We start from the raw sequence: 20,452 nt of genomic DNA, 5'->3' as shown, positions 1-20,452 counted from the left end.
ATTGTCAGTGATATTTTAGCTATGTAATTTAACAGAAAAATTGCAGACACAAATTATTATTATAATAATGTATGAGTATTTCTTATGGCTTTAAGCATTTAACACAAAAATGTGTCTCTCTGAATAACTCAGCATCACACTGCAACTATATCCAAAAGCTTATTTTGTTTGTAATCAATAAGAAAAGTATAAACTGACAAGTTCTACTCAGCGGATTTATTGTGTAATGTTTTTTTCCAACTAGTTATCTAGTTTGAAAAGGTATAAAAGAAATGCATAGTTTAAACACACTATGCAGAAGCAAATCCATATTTAGTGAAATTCTCACAGCAACTTTTTGAACTCCAGAATATATCTTACAAAAAACATTTGTTAATCCTTTTTTTTCTTTTTACATCAGTTACAATGAACAGTAACACATATGTTATCCTTCCTCTAGGACTCTTTTTCTGGTTTATGTTCCACGCAGCAATTTCAATCTGCTCCAGCTTTGTTCTCTCTTCTGAAAACTTAAGTCCCATAAGCGTTTAAGAGATCTTTCTGTTGAAAAGCTGCACATACTGTTCATCTGGTGGTAAAACCTTCACGTCATCAATAGAAGATGTCCATCAACAGGCGAGTCGCTTTGTACAAAAATTGTAGAACATGTCTTTTGAAATACTCTGGACATTAAACATAAATGCAGGCCTGCAGTGGTCTGATCAGGCTGTATGTTACTGAACTTACAGTGGCACAGGGTACGGAGCCAAAATGCCCAAATAATCAATTTCATGAATGTGTAACTGTCTTGCAAAGTTTGTTTGGAAAGGCCGCATTCCAAGTGTCTGGGGCTGCACTAAAACTAATCCTTTCACCTCACTCCCACATTTTACATCCAGCGCTCCTCTCTGGCAATAAAAACCATATGTGCCATTAGTTGTGGGGAAGAAAAAAAGGCTTATTATAAACAAATTAATATTTTACACAAAAACAAAAAGCATTTTTGCTCCTGCACTATAAAAAAACTGACAGAAAGTCTTTGTCCACGGGGTCTGAGGCCACAAACCAGCAGTATCTCTAGCATGGAGTGTCTATGGTTGGTCTGGGGGGCTGGCTGCTGTGGCCTCGTCGTTGCTGCTGTCCACCTCCTGCTCCATGGGGCTGTCCTCCTCCAGCTGCTGGCTGGTGTAGTTGGTGATCTCCAGGAAGCCGCTGGGCTCCACCACCACGTTGGATTGGCTGGAGTCCGGCAGGATAGAGTACTGAGGAATCACCTGCATGTGTTAGTCACATTTCAGTTTCAGTTAGTTTCCAGTAAGGTAACAAAATTTTTCAGGCTGATGTCAATACTAAAATACACTGTATCACACTATGAAGTTAAGGTCCAGTGTGCAGGATTTAGGGGGTTATATTGGCAGAAATGGAATATATAATAATAATAATAATCATCATCATCATAATAATAATAATTGTGTTTTCTTTCGTTTGTAATCTCCAAAAAATAGGAATCATCGGTGTATGTTTCCTAACTACATAATGAGTGGGATCCTCGTCTACAGATATCGCCATGTTTTGCCGCCATGTCTCTAAAGTAGCCCAGAACAGATAAACCAAGTTAGGGCCATTAACATGTTTGCACCTGCCTAGAATGTTGAGAAAATGCTGTTTTTTTTTTAAAATGTGCTTTATTCAATATTTTAACCGGTTTAAATTTCCTGGTCTATTTTGGAGAGGAACAGACCTCTGTGGATAGTTCAACTCCTGGTAAAAAAAAGAAAAAAAAACCCAAGCATTTGGATCTTATGTTATCAAAGAATAAAGCTGAGCACACATTTGCAGGTGCTGGGGTAGTGGCCTTACTCCAACATACCAAACAGCATTAGAAAAACACTCATATGTAATGTGAAACTGCTTTTTCCCCCTTTTTAAAAATGTCTTTGTCAATGATTTTCTTGGGGGGCTTTTTGCCTTTGTGTGACACGACAGTTCAAGCATTAAAGGGGGAGAGAGAGGATGACATGGATGACAATTTGGGATTCAAACCTGTGGCCGTTGTGGCAATGACATAGCCTTTGTACATGGGGCACCTGCTCTACCGGGTGAGCTTCTGGGAGCCCCAAAACTGCTTTATTCAGTGTTTTTCAGGAATCCTAACCAGGAGACGTTTCAGCTGGTTGCAATCTGCAGTCCTCACCACTTGATGCCACTAAATCCCCCTGAATCTTACACACTGCTCCTGAAAGTTGCAATTCCTGCTTTGTTTAAAGATACACTGTCCCATTAAAAAAAAATGATACTTTTTAATGACAACATAACCATCTGTTGCGCTCTATATTATCAGTGCAGTCATTTATCTGTAGTCTACCATTATAATTATAGTTAGCAATGACTGACGAATCAGTATGTTTTAATAAAGAGGTTCATGTATGACAAACATGCTGACAAGCCTGTCCGTACGTCAAGCTCTGTGATTTATTACAGACATTATTTTGTAATAAATATCTCACCTCAATGACCTCTAGGTCTTCTTTGCTCCTCTGTGCTGTGAGGCCCTGCATGCAGCTGAACTGCTGGGGCTTTGTGTGGGAGTGATGCATGGAGGCCCCAGAGCTGCTTATAAACTGGCCCGAGTCCAGTGTGCCTGACACGGCCTGGACCTCCAGGGCTTTCCCCAGCGGGCCGCAGTCGCTGGAGGAATCCACCACCATGGGCTCTGTGCTCGGATCGATTTCCGCCTCCATCATGGAGATCTTCAGGATGTCTGACACTGAGGGCTTGTCTCCAGAGGGCCCCGAGCTGGACTCAGGGATCAGTTTGGCAGTGGCCTCACCGCTGCTGAAGACAGGCGATGGATGGTGGGAGCTGCCAAAGGTGATTTTGGTGACAGTGGCGCTCTGCGTGATAATTGGCTGCTGTAGTGAAGACATGTGGATGGGGAAAAAGCAAAGGAAACTGAAAATGAGAGAGGCATCCCCAAGCCCCCAGGAGGTGTGCTGGACTTTAAAGCCAAGTTGACATTGTGGCCAAAACATGCAGCTACAACTTCCAGGTCCATGGGGCCTAAAAGACTTTTTTCCCATCAGCTTACTCTAGGAGAAAACGTGTAAATCCTTGGATAAATGTTTCTGAGTGTCACAGACCCCGGCGAAAAGACACGTTTTACAACCTGGATTTAATCAACTCAGTTGGATAACATTTCAAAAGTCTAGAAAAGCAGTGTAATTAAATCATTTTATCCTCATTAAAGTGGGTGAGGCACTAAACTGCAAGTAGCTGGTTTGGCCACAATAACCGATCGGCCGGCAAAATCTCTAGTGCGATTGCTCTGTGGGCCCAACGATAAAGAAAGGTCAGTCCCAGAAGGCAAACTTTTTGGCTTTATGTGCCTTGTTGATGGGGCCCTCCTTCCAACACTGTATCCAGTCATCTATATTCATCCATGATCATCCTTTTTGTAGTCAGAAATAATATTAGTGTTTTTCATCATTTATTGTTAAAAGGACGAACGGCATGTTTGACTACAGGGTTCCTATGCCTTTTAAATATTAAATTCAATGACTTTTCACAGGCCCAGATCATTATAATTCAAATACCCAACACAGGATAGATTAAGACACAGATCAAGGGTAATTACTACAACACACAGCATTTGGCATGCTGACCTTCAGAACAGACAGGCAAACGAGATACAAAGTAAGCAAACTTGATTTGTAGGTTACCAGCTGTTGGCAGACAAGGGTGCGTTCGGACAAACTTAAGCCCAGTGTGAAAAAACGCAGCCCTCTCAATCATTTCAATGGAGCCAGTTGGTTGACATAGCTAAGGCACCATCGTCATGATTGCTGATTATTATTATTCTTAATTCTACAGGTCTATTACGTGATAAATTCACAGTACTTTTTAATAATGGTTGAGCGAAATGTCAAAAACAAATGTCCTTTGTTATTTTGACTAACACTGTCAGAATTCAATCAGTGACACAGAGCAGCAGCTGCAGCTGCAGCCAGTGTTAACACAACTATAAATCAATTTGTTGTTGCTGGTAAATACAAAGAGTGTTTTATTGCATTCGATAAGGAAGATCGGAAAAATACAAGCACCTTAAAGTGTTCTGGTCTTGTCAGGTACCTTAAGACAAACTGAATTAGATGAAGGACGGAAGTTAGGCCAAGAATTTCTACCTCAGGGCGTTTCATTTGTAAATCCAATAAGGCGTGACTTCATACGTCTTTGTGCTAAAATTGAACAAACAAAAGCCTGGAAATGTCTAGTTCCTACTCATGGCTGCGCTTTGAAAAATCACTCACCTGGCTGGAGGCAGTCTTTTCAGTGCTGACAGGGTGGTGCGCCTGCAGTGGAGGAGGGTGGGACATTGGTGTGTGCAGGGGTCTGTGGTGGGATGTGGGTGCTTGCTGAAGCTTGGGGAGCTGCGGCGTCAACAGGGGCTTAGTTGGTGTGCCCGGGGTCGGGACCTTTGCCCCAGGTTGGGCTGGAACAGTCAGGGGTCTGTCTTTGGGGCTCTGGGTTAAGGCCTGAGGTTTGGGCTGACTCTGCTCTCGTAGTTTTGGGAGTTTCTTTGTCAGAGGAAGAGTGGAGGGGAAGGCAGTGGAGGATGAGGAAGGCTGGCTGATTTGAGGTTTGCTATGCAGTTGTGGCGGCTGAGTGGAAGCGGAGGTGTGCCGACTCTGCTCGGCTTCTGCCTGGCTCGAGGGAGGCGGCTGAGCAGCTGCGGAGTGGGTGGTTTGCTTCATGGGATCTGTAGCTGGTTGGCTGGAGCGGTAAAACAAGCCCGTCTGAGGGTCCAAGGTGTCGCCTTCCAGCTCGCCCACCTCCAAAACAGTTTCAGTTTTATTGTGGCTGTCAGAGGGCTGAAACACAGTCACAAAGAAGATTAATCAGGGATGTTATAAAGAGGAGGATAACACTTAACCCATTCCCATGGAGCTTACCAGGGTCAAAACTTGTACATGATATAGACACAATGGTGTCTACTCATAGTCATACTACTACTGCTGCTTTATTTTATTTTTCCCTTTCAAATGAAAGATCTATTACACACAGCTTATCAGATCAGACAGAAGAGAGAAGCAGCTGTTTGTGAGTGAAAGCAAACCTTTTGACCCAATAGAATGAATGTTTATGTTTCGCTTTATTGGCGCCTGACCTTGTGCTGCTCCGTCTCAGCCCTTAGTGTGCTTTGCACTCCTACAGTGTGGTACTAAAAATAATCGAACGGTATGTATATTCCAATAGGAAAAACAGAAAATCTGTTTGTGGTGGCAAACATTTTAATCATGGTGGGTCTCCACATATATAAATGCATGTGTGGGAAACCCTGATTTTCTTCCTTACTGTCAAAGGATGTGATGTTTTGTGGGCAATCCAATGCATACTGAGAGTAACTATTAATATAGAACACAAGCAGTAGCACTGTTAAGATATTTAAGGCTTGGATTTAGGGACCAAGCTAATTGTTGTTGTGCAATATGGGGCGATATAGTGGACATAATCAAAGAACATTTTGACCATACTCAACTCACCAAGAAGCTGCTTGTGATGTGTGCAACTTGTATATATTTTTGGCATTGAGTCGATTTCAGATTTTGTTTTCTGATTGTTGGTACTTTTTATACTTTTACCTTTATTGATGTTTTTCACTTCCACTCTTTCTTGCTTTGTTCTGAAAATGTGGTCTTAGATGTAAACAGAAATATGTAATCAGAAACAGCAGTATCCTAAAGGTTGTTTCACCCAAATTCCCCTTACCCACTGTTTCTCGCCTTACTGTAGTGGTAGTCCACAGATGTCTCTATGACCAGGTGACATTAGAAAAACAATACTTTCAACCAAAGAAATGGTTTCTATGAAAGCTGTTGGCAGCATGGTCTGTGGTCTATCCATGATGGTCTGTGGTGCTCACAGAATTTTTAAAAGCATTTTTCGAGTTTGTGAGCACCACAAATAAAGTTCCACACTCTTCCATTATAATGACCTGGAGGTCTCAAACCCAGGGAACATAAATCTAAAAACCATGAGAAGTGAGAAAATGTGGCCATTTAACTCAGTATTATACATACATACAAAACGAGGCTAGTATCCACTATATCTGCTCACTCCCAAGACTGCTCTCAATCCACTTAAGTTTCTGTCAATACAGAGTATCAGATAAGTGTTCTCACCATGTGGCTGACGTGTGTAGCTGCTGAGCCTGCAGAGGATACGGTAGCTGCCGGTTTGGCTACCATGGTAACCTGGCTGCTGATTTTGTATGGCTTCCCCAGCTGCTGGCTGGAGGACATGACCACGTTGTCATCTTCTGAGGGTGCTCCCACTCTGCTGCCGACCTTACCTGTCAGATGAGTTTTATTTAAGAGGATTGACTAAGCAAGTATACACAATCATAACACAGCTTTTTTCTGTCAAAGAATCAAAAAGAGAACTTGTTTACATGCTTTGGTGTCAGAAGTTTTTAGTTTTAAGTTCAGTTTGTACCAATGAAATTACCAGCTACCTGGATATATTTCATGGGTGGAATGTAATTAAGTACATTCATCATTTATGTACTTTACTTACATATAATTTTGATGTACTTGTACTTGAGTATTTTTATTTTATGCTACTTATACTTTTATGAACACACCTGCTGTGACGTAGTCAGTGCTGGGCTCAGCCTCTGAGGTGGAGGGCCTGGGGGACTCAGGGCTAGGCTTCTTCTCCTGGGCCAGCTGGATGGGCACGGCCATCTGGCTCAGGTCGATGGTGTGCTGTCTGGGTTTGGCCTCTCCCTTCTCCTTCACTGCCGGGAGGGGTTTAGGGAAGGGCCAATAAGTAAATGACATCAATTACTGTTGAAACAAGAAACTCAGAGCTGATAAGTTGATTTGTTGGACTGCTCTGGTTTCAAGGACTACATCACAGGTTGTTGCCTCTGGGAATTTACAGTCAAGAGTTGGGGAATGTCAGTGGATTTTTTACAAGTACAGCTCTGTTCAATCAATCTAAAATATTCCCTGAGAAACTTTAACACTTTCTGTCTACTCATCAACCTGACTCCACAGGTTTGCAGGCAAATGAGCTTATTGTGAAAGCAAAGCCTCAGGGTGAAAAACATAATTACTGTGGGCTACTGGGTTTTTGGTGTTTTTTCATTGTCAGCTTCCTCTGAAAGGTCATTAGTTTGATAGTAGACTTTAAAGTATTAATCTGTTTTGCTAAGCTGTCATAGCAAAGGCTAGGTGATTCTCATAAGTCAGCACATGTACAGGTGAAAACCCCCCTCCCACTCGCATCCCATCTTTCCAGTTTACGTCTGCAGCCTTTTCATGACATAAACACTTACCTGTTGTCTGTTGCAGCTCCAGTAATGCTTTGATGGTTGAGGTGGCAGACTGGGATTCCCCACCAGACACCTCCTGGTAAATAATAGTGGGGCTAGACTCCACTGATATTTCCTGCTCTGTCCAATCCTGCTCTCTGGAGGACACCACATGCACTACAGGTTGAGGTTCTGAGGATAGACGGGAAAATAGTGGGGATAACAAATATGCATCAGGTTAGGGTTATTTTCACGTTAAACTCTCGCCTAATGCAGTTTTAATGACCATTAATGTGCCTAATTACACAAAACACATCCAGATGAGTTGAGCAGTAACAGCTGATTTATCTGACCTCATCGTCTCTTGTCTCTATGGAAACGAGAACAGGAAATATACCTTGAGTGCTGCCATGGGAAGCTTCGCCAGCTAAGCTACCCCCTGGCTCGTCCTTTGTGGACCCGTCCTGGCCTGAGGTCTGACCCTGGCCCCCAATGTCTACTGAGCGGGTCACCTGCTGCAGCGTCTCAGTGACCAGCTGCCTGGTCTGTTCGCTCACTACCGCTGTCTGGAAGACAGGCTTAGGCTTGATGAGAACCTGGAAGGAAGCAAAAGGAACATACAGTCTTTATAAATGTTAATAAAGTAGGGCTGTCCCTACAATCATCAGGTGTAGACCCTCGGACAACTGAGATTGCCTCAAGTTGAGCTAAGTGTGCTTTGCAGTGTACTTCTGGGGATGTTTTGGTCCCCAGATTTTGCAGTGGAGTGAGCGCTCTTGACTTTCATGCTACTCTTTGTAACAGAGAGCTGCGCTGACGTGCAGGCTGCGGCACAGTGGAGAGACCTGCTTTGAAGTGCACAATTTATCGCCAACAGCAACTTAATTTGATACAGTCTCCAGCTTTCATTTGATATCTAGTGTTGGCAAAAATGTTGCACATTTATGACCAGTTCTTAGCGCCCTTTGCTCATTTACTATATGACATGAATGCCACTGTCACACTGAATGTCCCACAGAGCCTGTTCAGGCCCTGAAACTTTATGTAGAAAACAAACAAAATCGTTGAGTATTCGTATTGTGCAAGTCAAATCAGATTTGACTTGCACACTTCTGAGTTGGGCACAGCCCTAATACAAAGCAACAGAATAGTGGACTTTTCGACAATTCAATTTAAGTTGAATTTGGCATAGTTGCAGGAAAATGTGGTTATGAATTTGATTTTTGATTTGATTTCGTAATAGAAAAAAAAAATCAGAATTTTGTTTTGTGTCCTGGGACATCAAGTAAAGCTACGGTATTACAGCTCACTCAGGTTGGTGGGATTTGATTCTCGTGCGATCGGCTTTTTGTAGCTGGCAGTTTGTTTACCATGACAATAAATATAAACAATAAATAATCAGCTTCACAACAATTTTTAACCATATTTGTGTGTTTATCCAGCCACTTAATAGAAATGTTGTTTTTCTTTTTCAATCAAATCATAACTTTTATACTCTAAAATTAGCTGAGTTAGTCCAGAAACTTTCCACATATTCTCTGACAACTTACAGAAATAGCTCAAACAACTCTGGTTGGAAATCGATACTATATTATTAATAAAGATTGACAGTTTGTCAGTGTCGGTAACTGAGTCACATTTTTGTCTGCTACTTTGTGTTCAGTAAGTCAACAATTTAAAACATATGTTTGCAAACAGGTGCCGTTTTCGTCACTGGAAAGTGTTAAACTTGGGTCCCGAAACTGGCTTAAAATGTGATGTGCTTTTCACAGTTTTTGCCGCAGATCTAGTTTGTGGTTTCATTGAAACTGCACAGCGGATCATCACAGTGGGTGTTGAATACAGCACGTACTGTATCTGTAAACTGTAGTACAGAGCTGTCAGCTGACTCACTGACCTCAATTTCCCCTTAATGGCTAAAAACAGAAAGTTCATTCAGGCTATATTTAGACTGAAGTGGTGATATTGAAACTATGACATAATTTTTGAGCATGCACATGAAAATGTTGCACCATTTAAACATATTTTTTCTGAGAAGACGCTCATTCTGATGATCACAAAGCAAACAGATGTTTATATAGTTCCTATTTTCCATCATCACTTGCGATCTCAATTGTATAATGTTACTGAAAAAGCAACACCTGAAAATTAGCACGATGGAATTTACCCTCTCAGAATATATCAGAATACTTGTGTTTCAAATTCAAGTTCCCCAAAAAGATTTTGAAAGTAATATTGGGGAAGACTGGGGTAATCATCACTTGTCAGTGGGCGTTTCTTTTTAAATTTACTTGATGCTTTCAATTCCTACATAGGGGTTTCTTGTTACTTGTCAGAAATATATGAATTTCTAAAGAAACAATATTGGCTTGCTAAATTTTAAAAAATAGACATCCCCCCAAAATCCCCAGGAACTGAAAAAAACAGAACACCACCTACTGTGGCTGCTGTTTCACTGTTCAGTATACATTATACCTTATACAGTAAGTGATGGTGCTGATGAGAGATTGTGGAGTACAAATTACATACATTAAAACATAAAATTTAATTGAATACACAAGATATTTGTGACAATGTCCATGTAATCCATTCTCTATTTGCTGTCATCAACTGGACACATTGCTGTTGCTCTGTGTATCAGCATTGTTCTTACAGCTTGTTCTGCTGCCCGCAAGTGGTAATAAAAAGAATGCTGGCTAAGGAGTCTAATAATTAATCAACGATCAATTAATTGGTAGTTAACAATTTAATCAAACGTCTGAAATTTAATCGATAGGCTGTGCAATGCTGTCAAACATGAAACAGCAGCAGCCTTCAGACTGCTGTCAGTCTGCCCGGCTCAATATCATTTAATTCTTTTTTCCCCTGAATGGAGGGAAGTGAATGGAGGAAGAGGAAAGGTCAGTGTGAAAGCCCCAGTATATATTTGTTGTTATAAAGAATTGGGGATTTCCCTCTTTTGTGTACACTGTGTGCTTTAATTACTATATCCAGCTTCTAGAGAAAATATCCATCGCAGGAGATAATTGACTAAACCAAGATGAGAGTGAACATCTCCTTCTTAAAAAGAATAAGGACTTATGTCTGCATAGCATTTTTTTCTGAGCACTATAGTCTTTTTTAAAAATTTTCCTAAAGAGGAGTCTATGTGGGTGCATGCAGTCGCTTAGAATATATGTGCTACTGCCTTTTACTGTCTTTTTATTTTTTAAATTAATTTTCATCAAGAACACTCCGGCTTTTTTGTGTGGCTGCTTTTAGTGCTTGTTGAAAATAAGAACCTTCTAGAAATTTGTGGTGTCGTGGTGCTATTATTTACCTCCAGCTGTATGATTTTAATCAGAAACGATCACTATGAAGAGAAGTGGAAAAGCCCATTTGTGGGAGCAGGTGGCAGGAAACTGCATGTTGCTGGTGATCATTGTGCTCTTATGGCCGTAAATGTTGCAAGCTTGTTGTTAATTGTGTAGTCAACCCTCTGTTAACGCATCACTATGTCAAGATACTGTTGTCATAGAAACAAAACCCATGCACAGCGCTTAATCAAAAAAGTGTACAGCTCTGGGATGAAGTGTGCCCCAGTGCCCTGCCAGCACTTTTCTGCCACAGAAGAAAGGCTATATGGACACAAACCCATAAATATTTACAGCAGACATTTTTTTAAACATACACTGTGGTTACTTGTCAGTCAGCAGGTCATATGAATATCCACGGGATGTTAGTCACATGATAACCTCATTGTTCTGTGGTAAACCAAAATCTAATGATGACAACATTTTAATTTCAAGCCTTAAAGCCACTGTGAATGGAAAATTCCCTCAGTTGTAAATGGAATATTTTAGAGCCGTAGATCGTTGGAAACCACTTCAGTAATTACAAGATCAACAGGGACTGTTATTATAAACAAAGGAAAGAAAAGAAGTGGAAAAATAAATAGAAACATTTGACTAGCTGGTGTTGTCTCACCTGTGTCTTGCCCTGCTGGCCGTAGACGATCTTGGTTGGGATGATCTTGGTGGCGGTGGACTGGGATCCGGAGCTCATGCCTTTGGGCTGGGTGACGATCATCTTTGTAATGGGTCTGGAGGCGGTGATGATCGCTGGCTTTGTCCCCTGAACAGCCTGCAGGGCCTTCTCGCCCTGTAAAACACACAGTTTACTACAACATATCTAACCGTAAATGGCAGCATCACTAGATAAACCCCAGTGATGTACAGGAGATACTGTCAAATTAAAATACTCATGTGCAACAGAGTGACTCCAGGTCTACACATGCTGAGTTTGAGGCTGTATGACCAGCACAAATCATAGCAAATTTAAATGTATGACTATGCGAAGACAGTTTCTCTTCAGATGCTGCACTTCACTAAAATAACTATATAATTTAAAAACATTAGAAACCTAATTTAAAACAAAAGTTGAACATTTTGACAGAGCCAGGCAAACTGTTTCCCCCCATTTTCAGTCTCTGTGCTTAGCTAAGCAAACCAAAAGCTGGCTGTTGGTTCATATTAACATAACAAAAAGATATCAGAGCTATCAATCTACACATCTAATTCTTCACCAGAAAGCAAAAAAAAGCATGTTTCTAGAAATGTTGACATACTACTACATACTACAACATACTACTGTATTTAACACATTTAAAACCTTGAATTCAGGAAATGTAATAAAATGTTTAGAGGACCTTTGAGTAGGATTTGAAGGTTTCTATCTTTGGCGACACCTAGTGGTTTTATCAAAGAAGACAGTGTCACAACAGTGAGACAAATCAACACCAAGTGCACCACTTGTTTTTCAAAAATGTCTACAAACATTGATGTCATCAGAATAATTTGAAAGAATATTTAATTTAAAACCATTCACACTGTTAATTCTAAAAGTGTTAAAAGGCATTGAATTTGTTCATTTAGAAGTAAGGCCTTTAGTGCTATTGTAATTTCTTACATCAATCTTTTCAGCGTCTTAAAAATGGTAAAACATGGGAAAAAGGATTATATGAAGTGTTTTTTCTGACTTTGCATTGTAAAATCTAAAAAACAAAATGCTAATTGCACATCACTTTCATGTTTTTTTCTTTTCTTTTTTGTTTTGTTTTTGTAAAAGTGGTCTTTAATTTAATTCTGAATGGCATTAAAAAAAAACTCTTCAGTCCTGCGAGCTGTAGGAAGCAGGAACCCTGTATTAATCTTCTGATAATTTCATTGATTAATTGTTTGATTGTTGTGCCCAGAGCCCATGTTGATGTTGTCTTGTTTTATCTGACCAACAGCCCAAAACCAAAAGTTTTAAATTATGTAAATATTAAGTTAAATATCACAGAAGAGTAAGAAAACTAGAAAATATTCACCTTTTGTGAAGCTAGAATGAGGTAAAAATTGACAAATAACTTCAACAAATATTCAAAATTAAAAATAGTGGCCAATTAATTTTCTCTCAAACATAGTCCATTAAAAATGACACAATTTGTTAGGTCATTTGCCACATTCTTTATCAAAATCGATAAGAGTTGTTTGACTGACCCCAGCATTTAAAAGTGTGGTGACCACGTTCTTGCCAGGTAGTCCTTGGATTGTTGCCCCTTTTCCTGTGGTTTTCTGAACCACGATGACATTTGGCTTGGAGGTCATGGGGATTGTGGTGATCTTCGTCGTTGTGCCTGTTGCAAAGGGAAGACAAGATTTTATCAAAGCATACCTGTGAAAAAAAATCACAGGAATATCCTTCTCTCTTTCTTGACTCACCGGAGACAATGTTACTGCTGATGATCTTCCCACCCAGAGTGGCCAGAGACTTTGGTACCACTGTGATGATGCTGCCACTGGTGGTCTTAACATAGGTGGTGCCACCACTGGAGGCTGATATTCTGGCGCCGAGGCTGGGGCTAACAGTGGGTCTCGTATATGTGGTCTGGGTAGCTGCATGCAAAAATAATGTTGCTATTTAATAACTAGGTCTCTGGGTATCGAGCCTCAGTACTTTGTTGAGTACAGCAGAGGTTTGCTTTGCTCACCTGTGGGCTGAGTGACCAGTTTAGTGGTCATGATGGCTCCGTTGCTACTGACGACCATGATGGGGGACGAGCTGCTGCTGGACAAAGCCACCGATGAGGGCTTGGGCAGGATTTTACTGGGCTGAACCTGCTGAGTGATTATCTTGACCCCTGTGCACGCACACACAAAGGAAAAAACACAGTTATTTTTCTGCAAGAACTTTATTCAGACAGATAATCAGCAATGATATGTGTGTTCTAAAAGGCTGGTTCATCGAGGATCAATTTTGGTTTTAAAAGAATAGTTCATCCAAAAACAACGTAAGTTGTACGTAGTACTCATCTTTCTAGGCATTTTGTGGTCTCAGATAAAGTTTTCTATTTAGTGGCTTTAAAGAAAATAGCATGCCCGAAAGAATGAAAAAAATTGTGTGCTGATGGAAATTCAATAACAACAACACAGATGTCTGTTTGCACTGATGTGCTGTCATTTTTCGGGTGGTCCACTCTCTTTGGCGACATTCAATAGATTTCTTTTTTTTTTCTGTGACCAGTGAGTGCCTTGGGAAGTGAGCACTAAATACAGTTTACATTGTTTTTGGGAGGATTTTCCTTATGTGTCATAAAATGGTTTATGAACTTAAGTATTTAGAAACAAATAAATTCTAAATTCCACAAAATTACTTCTTTTTTATAGTTTGTTTTTTTTACTGGAAATGTAAATTGATGTGTTCTTCAGCCACAACTTTCAACCAAAATGAATTCAAGAGAAAACAAAGAAATATTGATAGATGATGTTAAGCAGGCTTACCGGACTCTTGTTTGATCTGGATGGTGGGCTTGGAGCCTGGTGAGGTGCTGGTGGTCTGGGTCTGGCTCACACTACAGGCTCCCATGGACGAGCTCTGTTGCAGCTGCTTGGGTGACTGCTGTTTGGGAAACTGGGCCAGAATCTGAGCCGGTGACCCCACCAGGGTCTTAGGTGAAGGAAGTCTGGCTGAAGCCACCTTCACTCCAGCTGAAGCTGCACCTGCAACAGTGAACATGTGCACTTATGTGTCATTAAGAGATTGTTTTTTTCATGTGGTTCTGTTTGGATAGAACATTTGCGGAGTGATTTTAGAGTACATCAAGCACAATTAGATGATAAAAATTCAATTACAATGCCAGAAATCCAAACCTCCAATATGTGAGAATTAGTTGCTTTATGCCAACTTACATTATTGTAAACGGAATATATTTTGATATTAAGGCGTCACTTTTGGCTCTAGAAAACTGTAGCATTTTCTCCTCTGAGCTGCTATATGAATCATAAATAGGCATTTATAAGCTCCATATTTGGGACACATTACTTATGTTGGTGCGGATGGCGGACTTACATGTTGCGACAGTGGACATGACCGTTGAAGGAGTAGAGGAGACCACTGTGGTCACTGCGATGGTGTTGGAGGAAGGGCTGGTGCTCGCAGGGAAGACCACTGTCTGTTTCTGGGTGGGTGTGGTCAGTATGGAGGTGGAGACCAGCTTGGACAGAGCGGCGTTGTTGTGAGCGTGAGACTTGGACAGGATGTTGGGCACAAAGTTGGAGCTGGGAGAAGTTGTCACGATAATCACCTGAATGAAGACGAGATTTTTTTTACTCTTAATTATCGTGTAGAGACATGTTGAGGAACCATAAGAGCATGTGAAGACGCTACACTCACCTTCTGTGTGGTGGTGTTGGTGGTTTGGATGGTGGGCTTGGTGAAGGTGATCTTAACGGGGGACAGATGGGGCGGCAGCGAGTTGGCTATGCTCTGCATGATGTTGCTCATCTTGGGGCTGCCGCTCACTGGCACTGTAATGTTCTTGGATACCGGTGGGGACACCTTGGAAACCTCTTTCAGCATCACCGGTGACGAGCTAGAGGAATTAGTCCGCCTTCGCTTACGAGGCTTTTCGTCCTCGTCAGAACAGCTCACACCTGCAAGGAAAAACAGACGATGGAAATTCAGGGTATTGCAGGCATGCAGAAGTTGTTCTACTGCCAATAATTTTCTTGATTAGTCAATTAATTGTTTGTTCTATAAAACATCAGAAAATGGCAAAAAATGACAATTTCCCAGGCCCCAAGGTGATGTTATAAGACAAAGGAAAACAGCAAATGCTCAGATTTAAAAAGATGGAAGCACTAAATGTTTGGCATTTTTGCTTGAAAATTGACTTAAACTATTAATTGATTATCAGAACAACTCAATTGATTAATCGTTGCCACTCTGTTTCTATTCATGAGTGTCTGTGAAATTCAAACTGAGGCTGCATTTCATTAGTTGGTCAATACGCCCTCGCTGACTTTCCCCGCCACCATCATAAGTGCCACTCTATTTGTCTGAGAAACTGAAGTGAACTTGAGACTGACACACAGAGCTGAGGAAGTGAGTAAACTATGGTCACTCCATTGGTTTATATCACCCACAATGCATTGTCATTATACTTTTGATGCAAGAAAATACATCCATAGTTGGGTGGCAGAAATGTTTGTAAAAAAGTTTTTTACAACTGAAGGAAAAATTAATAAACATGAGTATAAATAAAATAATAAATACAAATACAATCAAATACATTCAGTGTTTGACATGCTTTTCAGTTCTTCTGACGTATCGTATAGGTCTGTAAAGAAACTGAAAATGCCATTGATAGCTACATATTTTGCTGAAAAATATAACTAATTGTAGTTTATATTTACTTTTGTACTGCTTAGCTTGTGTGATTTCTTTTTTCCCAGCATTATCTGTAAATGCATTAAGAAAATGCTGTCTTGCAAGATGTCATAAACCTAGCATTTACGATTGTCATGGTTACAGAAATTTATAAATCAGCAACCAACCTCATTGAAATGACTCACCGGGTATTTTGGAGGATTTGTAAAAGGCAGAATAGAGCTAAGCTTACAACATGCCATCGATCCATGATGGTTTGGGCTGAGAGTGAACAAGGACAGGTGCGTTTCATTTAAAAACTCTACTCCTCCCCTGCCCACTTTCCCTCTGCTCTCCGAGCAGCCTCCGTGTGGCATATGCTGTCAATACCAAGAGCCAAGTGAATGAAGGGAAGTAAAATTACTGGAATAATAATAGTGTAGTGCGTGAATAAATAACAGCGGCAAAGTTTATGAAGTAAAATCAAAGGTAAAAAAGGAGATTTTAAAGTATCTCCATGACAAAATCCTGATTTTCAAGTTCCTACACTGTTCTATGAATGAGAAAATCTCCCAAATGCAACTGTTAACAAAATATGTCAGTTATGTGCAGACGCATTAATAATTCCCTTCCTAAATCAGCCTGTTAGACTCTGCTCATACCAGCTGTTTAACATGCACATTCACATTGGCAGCAGATGCTTGTGGAATTGTCAATTCCAATCCAAGGGATCCTTAGAGATGCTGTGTTTAGGAAATTTAAATCCCAGCCAGTATAAAGTCTGCACTGTGCAGAGAATTTCTGAATCATCTGTCCTGCGGCAAGCTCGAGCAAAACACTGCAGAGAGGGCGAGTTTCCATCAAGGCATAAGAGTTTTCTGTCTGTTCTTTACACAAGACAGATGTTAATAATCAGTAAACAAGACTTGTAGCGCCCCCCTTAGGCTGCTCAGTGCACTTGTTAAAATGCCTGGGCAAAATTTTAGATTGATCTGATGATGCTGACACTCACTTTTTACGTAGACCGTGCTCCCGCTGGGCAGCACCACCACGTTGGACGAAGGGCTTGGTGGTCGTGGTGATTTCACAGTCGCTCCTATGGTGCCGCTGGTCGCTGTAGCGCTGGTGGAGGTGCAGGTGGTGCTTGTGTAGGAGTAACATACAACCACTGCAGGGGAGACAATTAAAAAATATCATTCAACATCTGATTTGTTTAAAACACCCTCAGTGAAATACAAAGTGATGCAGGCCCACCTTCTTTGTTCCCCGTTTCGGCCGGCAACAGAAGGGAGGCGTTCTGATTGGCTGTGGCACTGGCCACAGCATTAGCAGTTACAGTAAAGGCTGTCTGAGGGACCAGCCTCGGCATCAAGGGGACAAGCCGGCGTCCTTCAATGGACCATTCGGATGAGCTGTTAGGACCGGACATGCTGAAAAAGACGCCATGAACCATTCAATACTTAAACGCTGTTTTGAAACTACAATTCCTGGTTTACAGTTGTAAGCATAATTTTTTTTTGGCAAGTTTAGAGTAAAAATCCACAAATGTTTAAGCATGCAAACTTAAAGCACTGCACCCGTGTGTTATGATGCTTTATCCCAATTTCTTCAAGTCACATATATTTAAATGATCGCCACAGTATTGAGAAGCATGACTTTAGAAAATAATGTTTGATCTCCTTCTTTCTATTAATTTCTGAACACTCTGGAAATCAGTAATCGATAGATAGAAATTAACAAATTACTTGCGCTAACTTCCTATGTTACCCCACATGATGCATAAAGTAATGCACATGACAGAATGCACTCCTGCATGGCCAGATATACACTTACTGATATGCAATAGTGGTGAGGCGTTCATCATTGACAGCCCTGCGCACTTCTGCACGATGGCGCTCTGTTGAGATACTGAGAGGACGGCAGGAGGACAAAATGATATGGCACATTTTAAATAAGGCAAACACTGGAGAAATTGCTTCTCTCAATCACAAAGTTTCAGAATATGTAGGAAACAGTTACCCAAGGATTTTAGTGAGTTCTCCAAGGAGATCCTTCTTGTCCTTTGTCAGGTCTCCTTGGGCTCGCAGGGCACTGATAACCCCCGCATAAGCCTCCAGCTCTGGGAAACAGAAATCAACATAAAAAAGAATCAGATAAACACAAATATGAAATTTGTGTTCTGGTTTAGATTCTTGCCCCAATTTAGATGCATAAACAAAGTGTGTAAAAATGCTTTTTACATTGATGGATGTCCATATATATTTTGTTTTGCATGGTCTTACCCAGTTTACGGAGAATTCTTTTGCACTCATCCCTGCCCAGGTCAAGAATGGTGGGCCATACCACAGGCATGGTACCAGTCAGCACTGGTTTCTCCAGCTGAATCATGGGCTAAGTGGAGAGGAGACGAAATAATGCCAAATTAGACAACTTTTTTTTGTAAACATCAAACATTTCATATACCCAAGAATGAGAGACATTGACAGCTCTTGACAACAGTAGAGTAATTCATTCATTCTTTTTTAATACAAAAACTGCTTCTATTTTGTGCCATTTGTTTATGGTAAATGTGCTGATATAGAAATGATTTCATAAGTTCATACCAATATACTAAACAAATGTAAATAATCACTCAGTGTATGTTGAGTGGAATAAACCCAGTGTGAGCTATATTTTGTTCTCTGAAAGAACTTCCTTGATGCATTTTGATTTAGTGTATTCAAGTTTCATTGAATGAAATATTTCCTACAAAGATTTTTTTCCCAGAGGAACTGCTGTGAGTAATCACTGCTAATTAGCAAACCTAAAGTCAAGCAGCTTTTATGTAAAACTGGAATAAAGGTCAAAAGGTGTCCTGCTGAGATGTTAGGTGGGCGATGTGAGCAGAGGAGGTCTGCAAACAATTAAGGTTTTAGTACCACATATGTTATACTAGTTTTTATTTTGGGATTACAACATTGTTCAGTTTTGAATTGTCAAACAGGGTCATGGTGACTTTGGTAAACCGTTAGAAATGAACTAATAAGCTGAACGATTCAATAACTTCATTTATAACAGCCGACAAAAAATCCATCTCTGTTAGGTTACTTGTTTCTAAAAGCTACACAGACAATATTTCATAGATCGATTCAGTGTTTGGACTTTACATGGAAGTGAGTAAAAATTATAAAAATACAGTGTGTAACCAGACTTTAAGATTATGCCAAACTCCATTAACAAATCCAGCTGTTTTATTTTAGCCTATTTAATGGCACAACTTAGCTAGGATGGGACAAAGTCCGTGACAGAATATAATTCACCAGGCTCCCGTATGTTATAATTAAGTATTAACTTTATGTTTACACTGACCAGTACCGCCCACCACTGGGCATCTCAGTAACTGTAGCTACTAAACACAGTGGGCGTACAAGGCCAATCACATACAAAAAAATGGTGACTCTGTGTAATTCAAATGCACTTTACAGAGCAATTTATGTGCCGAACGTTTCAGAAGACCCTACTAACTAAAAATATGTAAGTTTTCCTGCTACCAGATTCTGAAATTTATGTACAAGCATAGAAACATGTAGCTGCTCCATTTTCTGGGTCAAATTCTGTCAACACAACGGGAAACGGAACACGTACTGGGGTCTACGCTTTCATCAAGCGGTCCCTCACATGCATTAATATATAATAACGCCAAAACACACTAGCAAAACATTCAATATAATGCGTTAGTTCTTGGCAGGTCGGGTGACATTATATTTTGGTTCAGCGTTTCTTGAAAACCTTTGCAACAGACGTTAGCTTAGCTGGTTAGCTGTGAGCCAAATCAGTGTCTTACCGTCCGTTAGCAGGGCAACTCCAAGGCCTTGGTTATTCCGAAATCCAAACAGACATGGCTGATCAGAAGACTTTTAGCTAAACTACCACATCATGTAGCTATTCTCCAATAAACTGCAACAAAGAAAACAAAAGCTTTATTGCTGAAATGACTCGATTCACCCAGAGATGTTCCTGTGTTTACGTTGTTTGCTAGCTGCGGCTGGCCTGTGGATGGATGGACTTCTTCTTCGTGTGATTTACCGGGATAGTAGATGCCTCTAATCCACAGGCGCAGTGCTGCCACCTACAGACAGACTGATTAAATACTTTATATAAAAATACTTTTTCCTACTACTACTAATAATAATAATAGTAATAATGATAATCATTTTGAATGTAATAGTAATTATCATAGGTACATATTTATATACACTATTTTTCATTATTTGTTTGTTTCAGTTATTATTTTTATTTATTTATTTATTTATTTATTTTCTGGCAATTTTCTTGTAATTTTTGCAGCAGCTTGATAAATCTCTTCTTTTGTTACCCATTGCCTTCTACCCATTTTTATTTAAATTTTAAAAAAGAAAGAAATTTTGCCACTTTGCATAAGGGTTAAGAATAATATGTAGTGTATTATGTTAGTGGATTATAATTATTGATGCATCAATGTTGCACCTG

General features: G+C 40.3%; 1 protein-coding gene across 4 annotated transcripts; it reads right to left on the bottom strand.

Annotated features, from left to right (window-relative positions):
* Positions 1–201: 201 nt before the first annotated feature.
* emsy (EMSY transcriptional repressor, BRCA2 interacting) lies at positions 202–20,019 on the bottom strand. Of its 4 annotated transcripts, none has more exons than XM_088088801.1 (21): positions 19,788–20,019; positions 18,247–18,355; positions 17,984–18,083; positions 17,798–17,872; positions 17,219–17,394; positions 16,977–17,132; positions 14,990–15,249; positions 14,666–14,900; positions 14,098–14,316; positions 13,308–13,457; positions 13,039–13,212; positions 12,817–12,953; positions 11,982–12,020; positions 11,261–11,434; positions 7,692–7,890; positions 7,319–7,486; positions 6,620–6,775; positions 6,159–6,328; positions 4,287–4,847; positions 2,487–2,891; positions 202–1,253 (listed from the first exon to the last, which is right to left on the bottom strand). In XM_088088801.1, the coding sequence occupies exons 2-21, from the start codon at positions 18,350–18,352 to the stop codon at positions 1,071–1,073; spliced, it is 3,843 nt and encodes a 1,280-aa protein (XP_087944927.1). In that variant the 5' UTR covers positions 18,353–18,355; positions 19,788–20,019; the 3' UTR covers positions 202–1,070. The 4 variants fall into 4 exon arrangements, with proteins under 4 accessions (XP_087944927.1, XP_087944929.1, XP_087944928.1 ...); XM_088088803.1 differs by having other exon boundaries at positions 202–1,241; XM_088088802.1 differs by having other exon boundaries at positions 2,487–2,888.
* Between the last annotated feature and the right edge of the window lie 433 nt (positions 20,020–20,452).

This window comes from Plectropomus leopardus, chromosome 15 (genome assembly GCF_026936395.1).
Source record: "Plectropomus leopardus strain MGB_pleo_1.0 chromosome 15, ASM2693639v1, whole genome shotgun sequence".
Lineage (NCBI taxonomy): Eukaryota > Metazoa > Chordata > Actinopteri > Perciformes > Serranidae > Plectropomus > Plectropomus leopardus.
The sequence above is the reverse complement of the archived record's forward strand: the minus strand, read 5'-3'. Positions and strand labels throughout refer to the sequence as shown.

Bases quoted from the DNA above. Each gene is read 5' to 3' on its own strand.
- emsy (XM_088088801.1), bottom strand. From the start codon at position 18,352: ATGATTCAGCTGGAGAAACCAGTGCTGACTGGTACCATGCCTGTGGTA. The intron at 6,776-7,318 runs GTAAGTGTTTAT...CCCTCCCGGCAG, and splicing joins GGAGCTGCAACAGACAACAG to TGAAGGAGAAGGGAGAGGCC. The intron at 6,329-6,619 runs GTGTGTTCATAA...CTCATCTGACAG, and splicing joins CACTGACTACGTCACAGCAG to GTAAGGTCGGCAGCAGAGTG.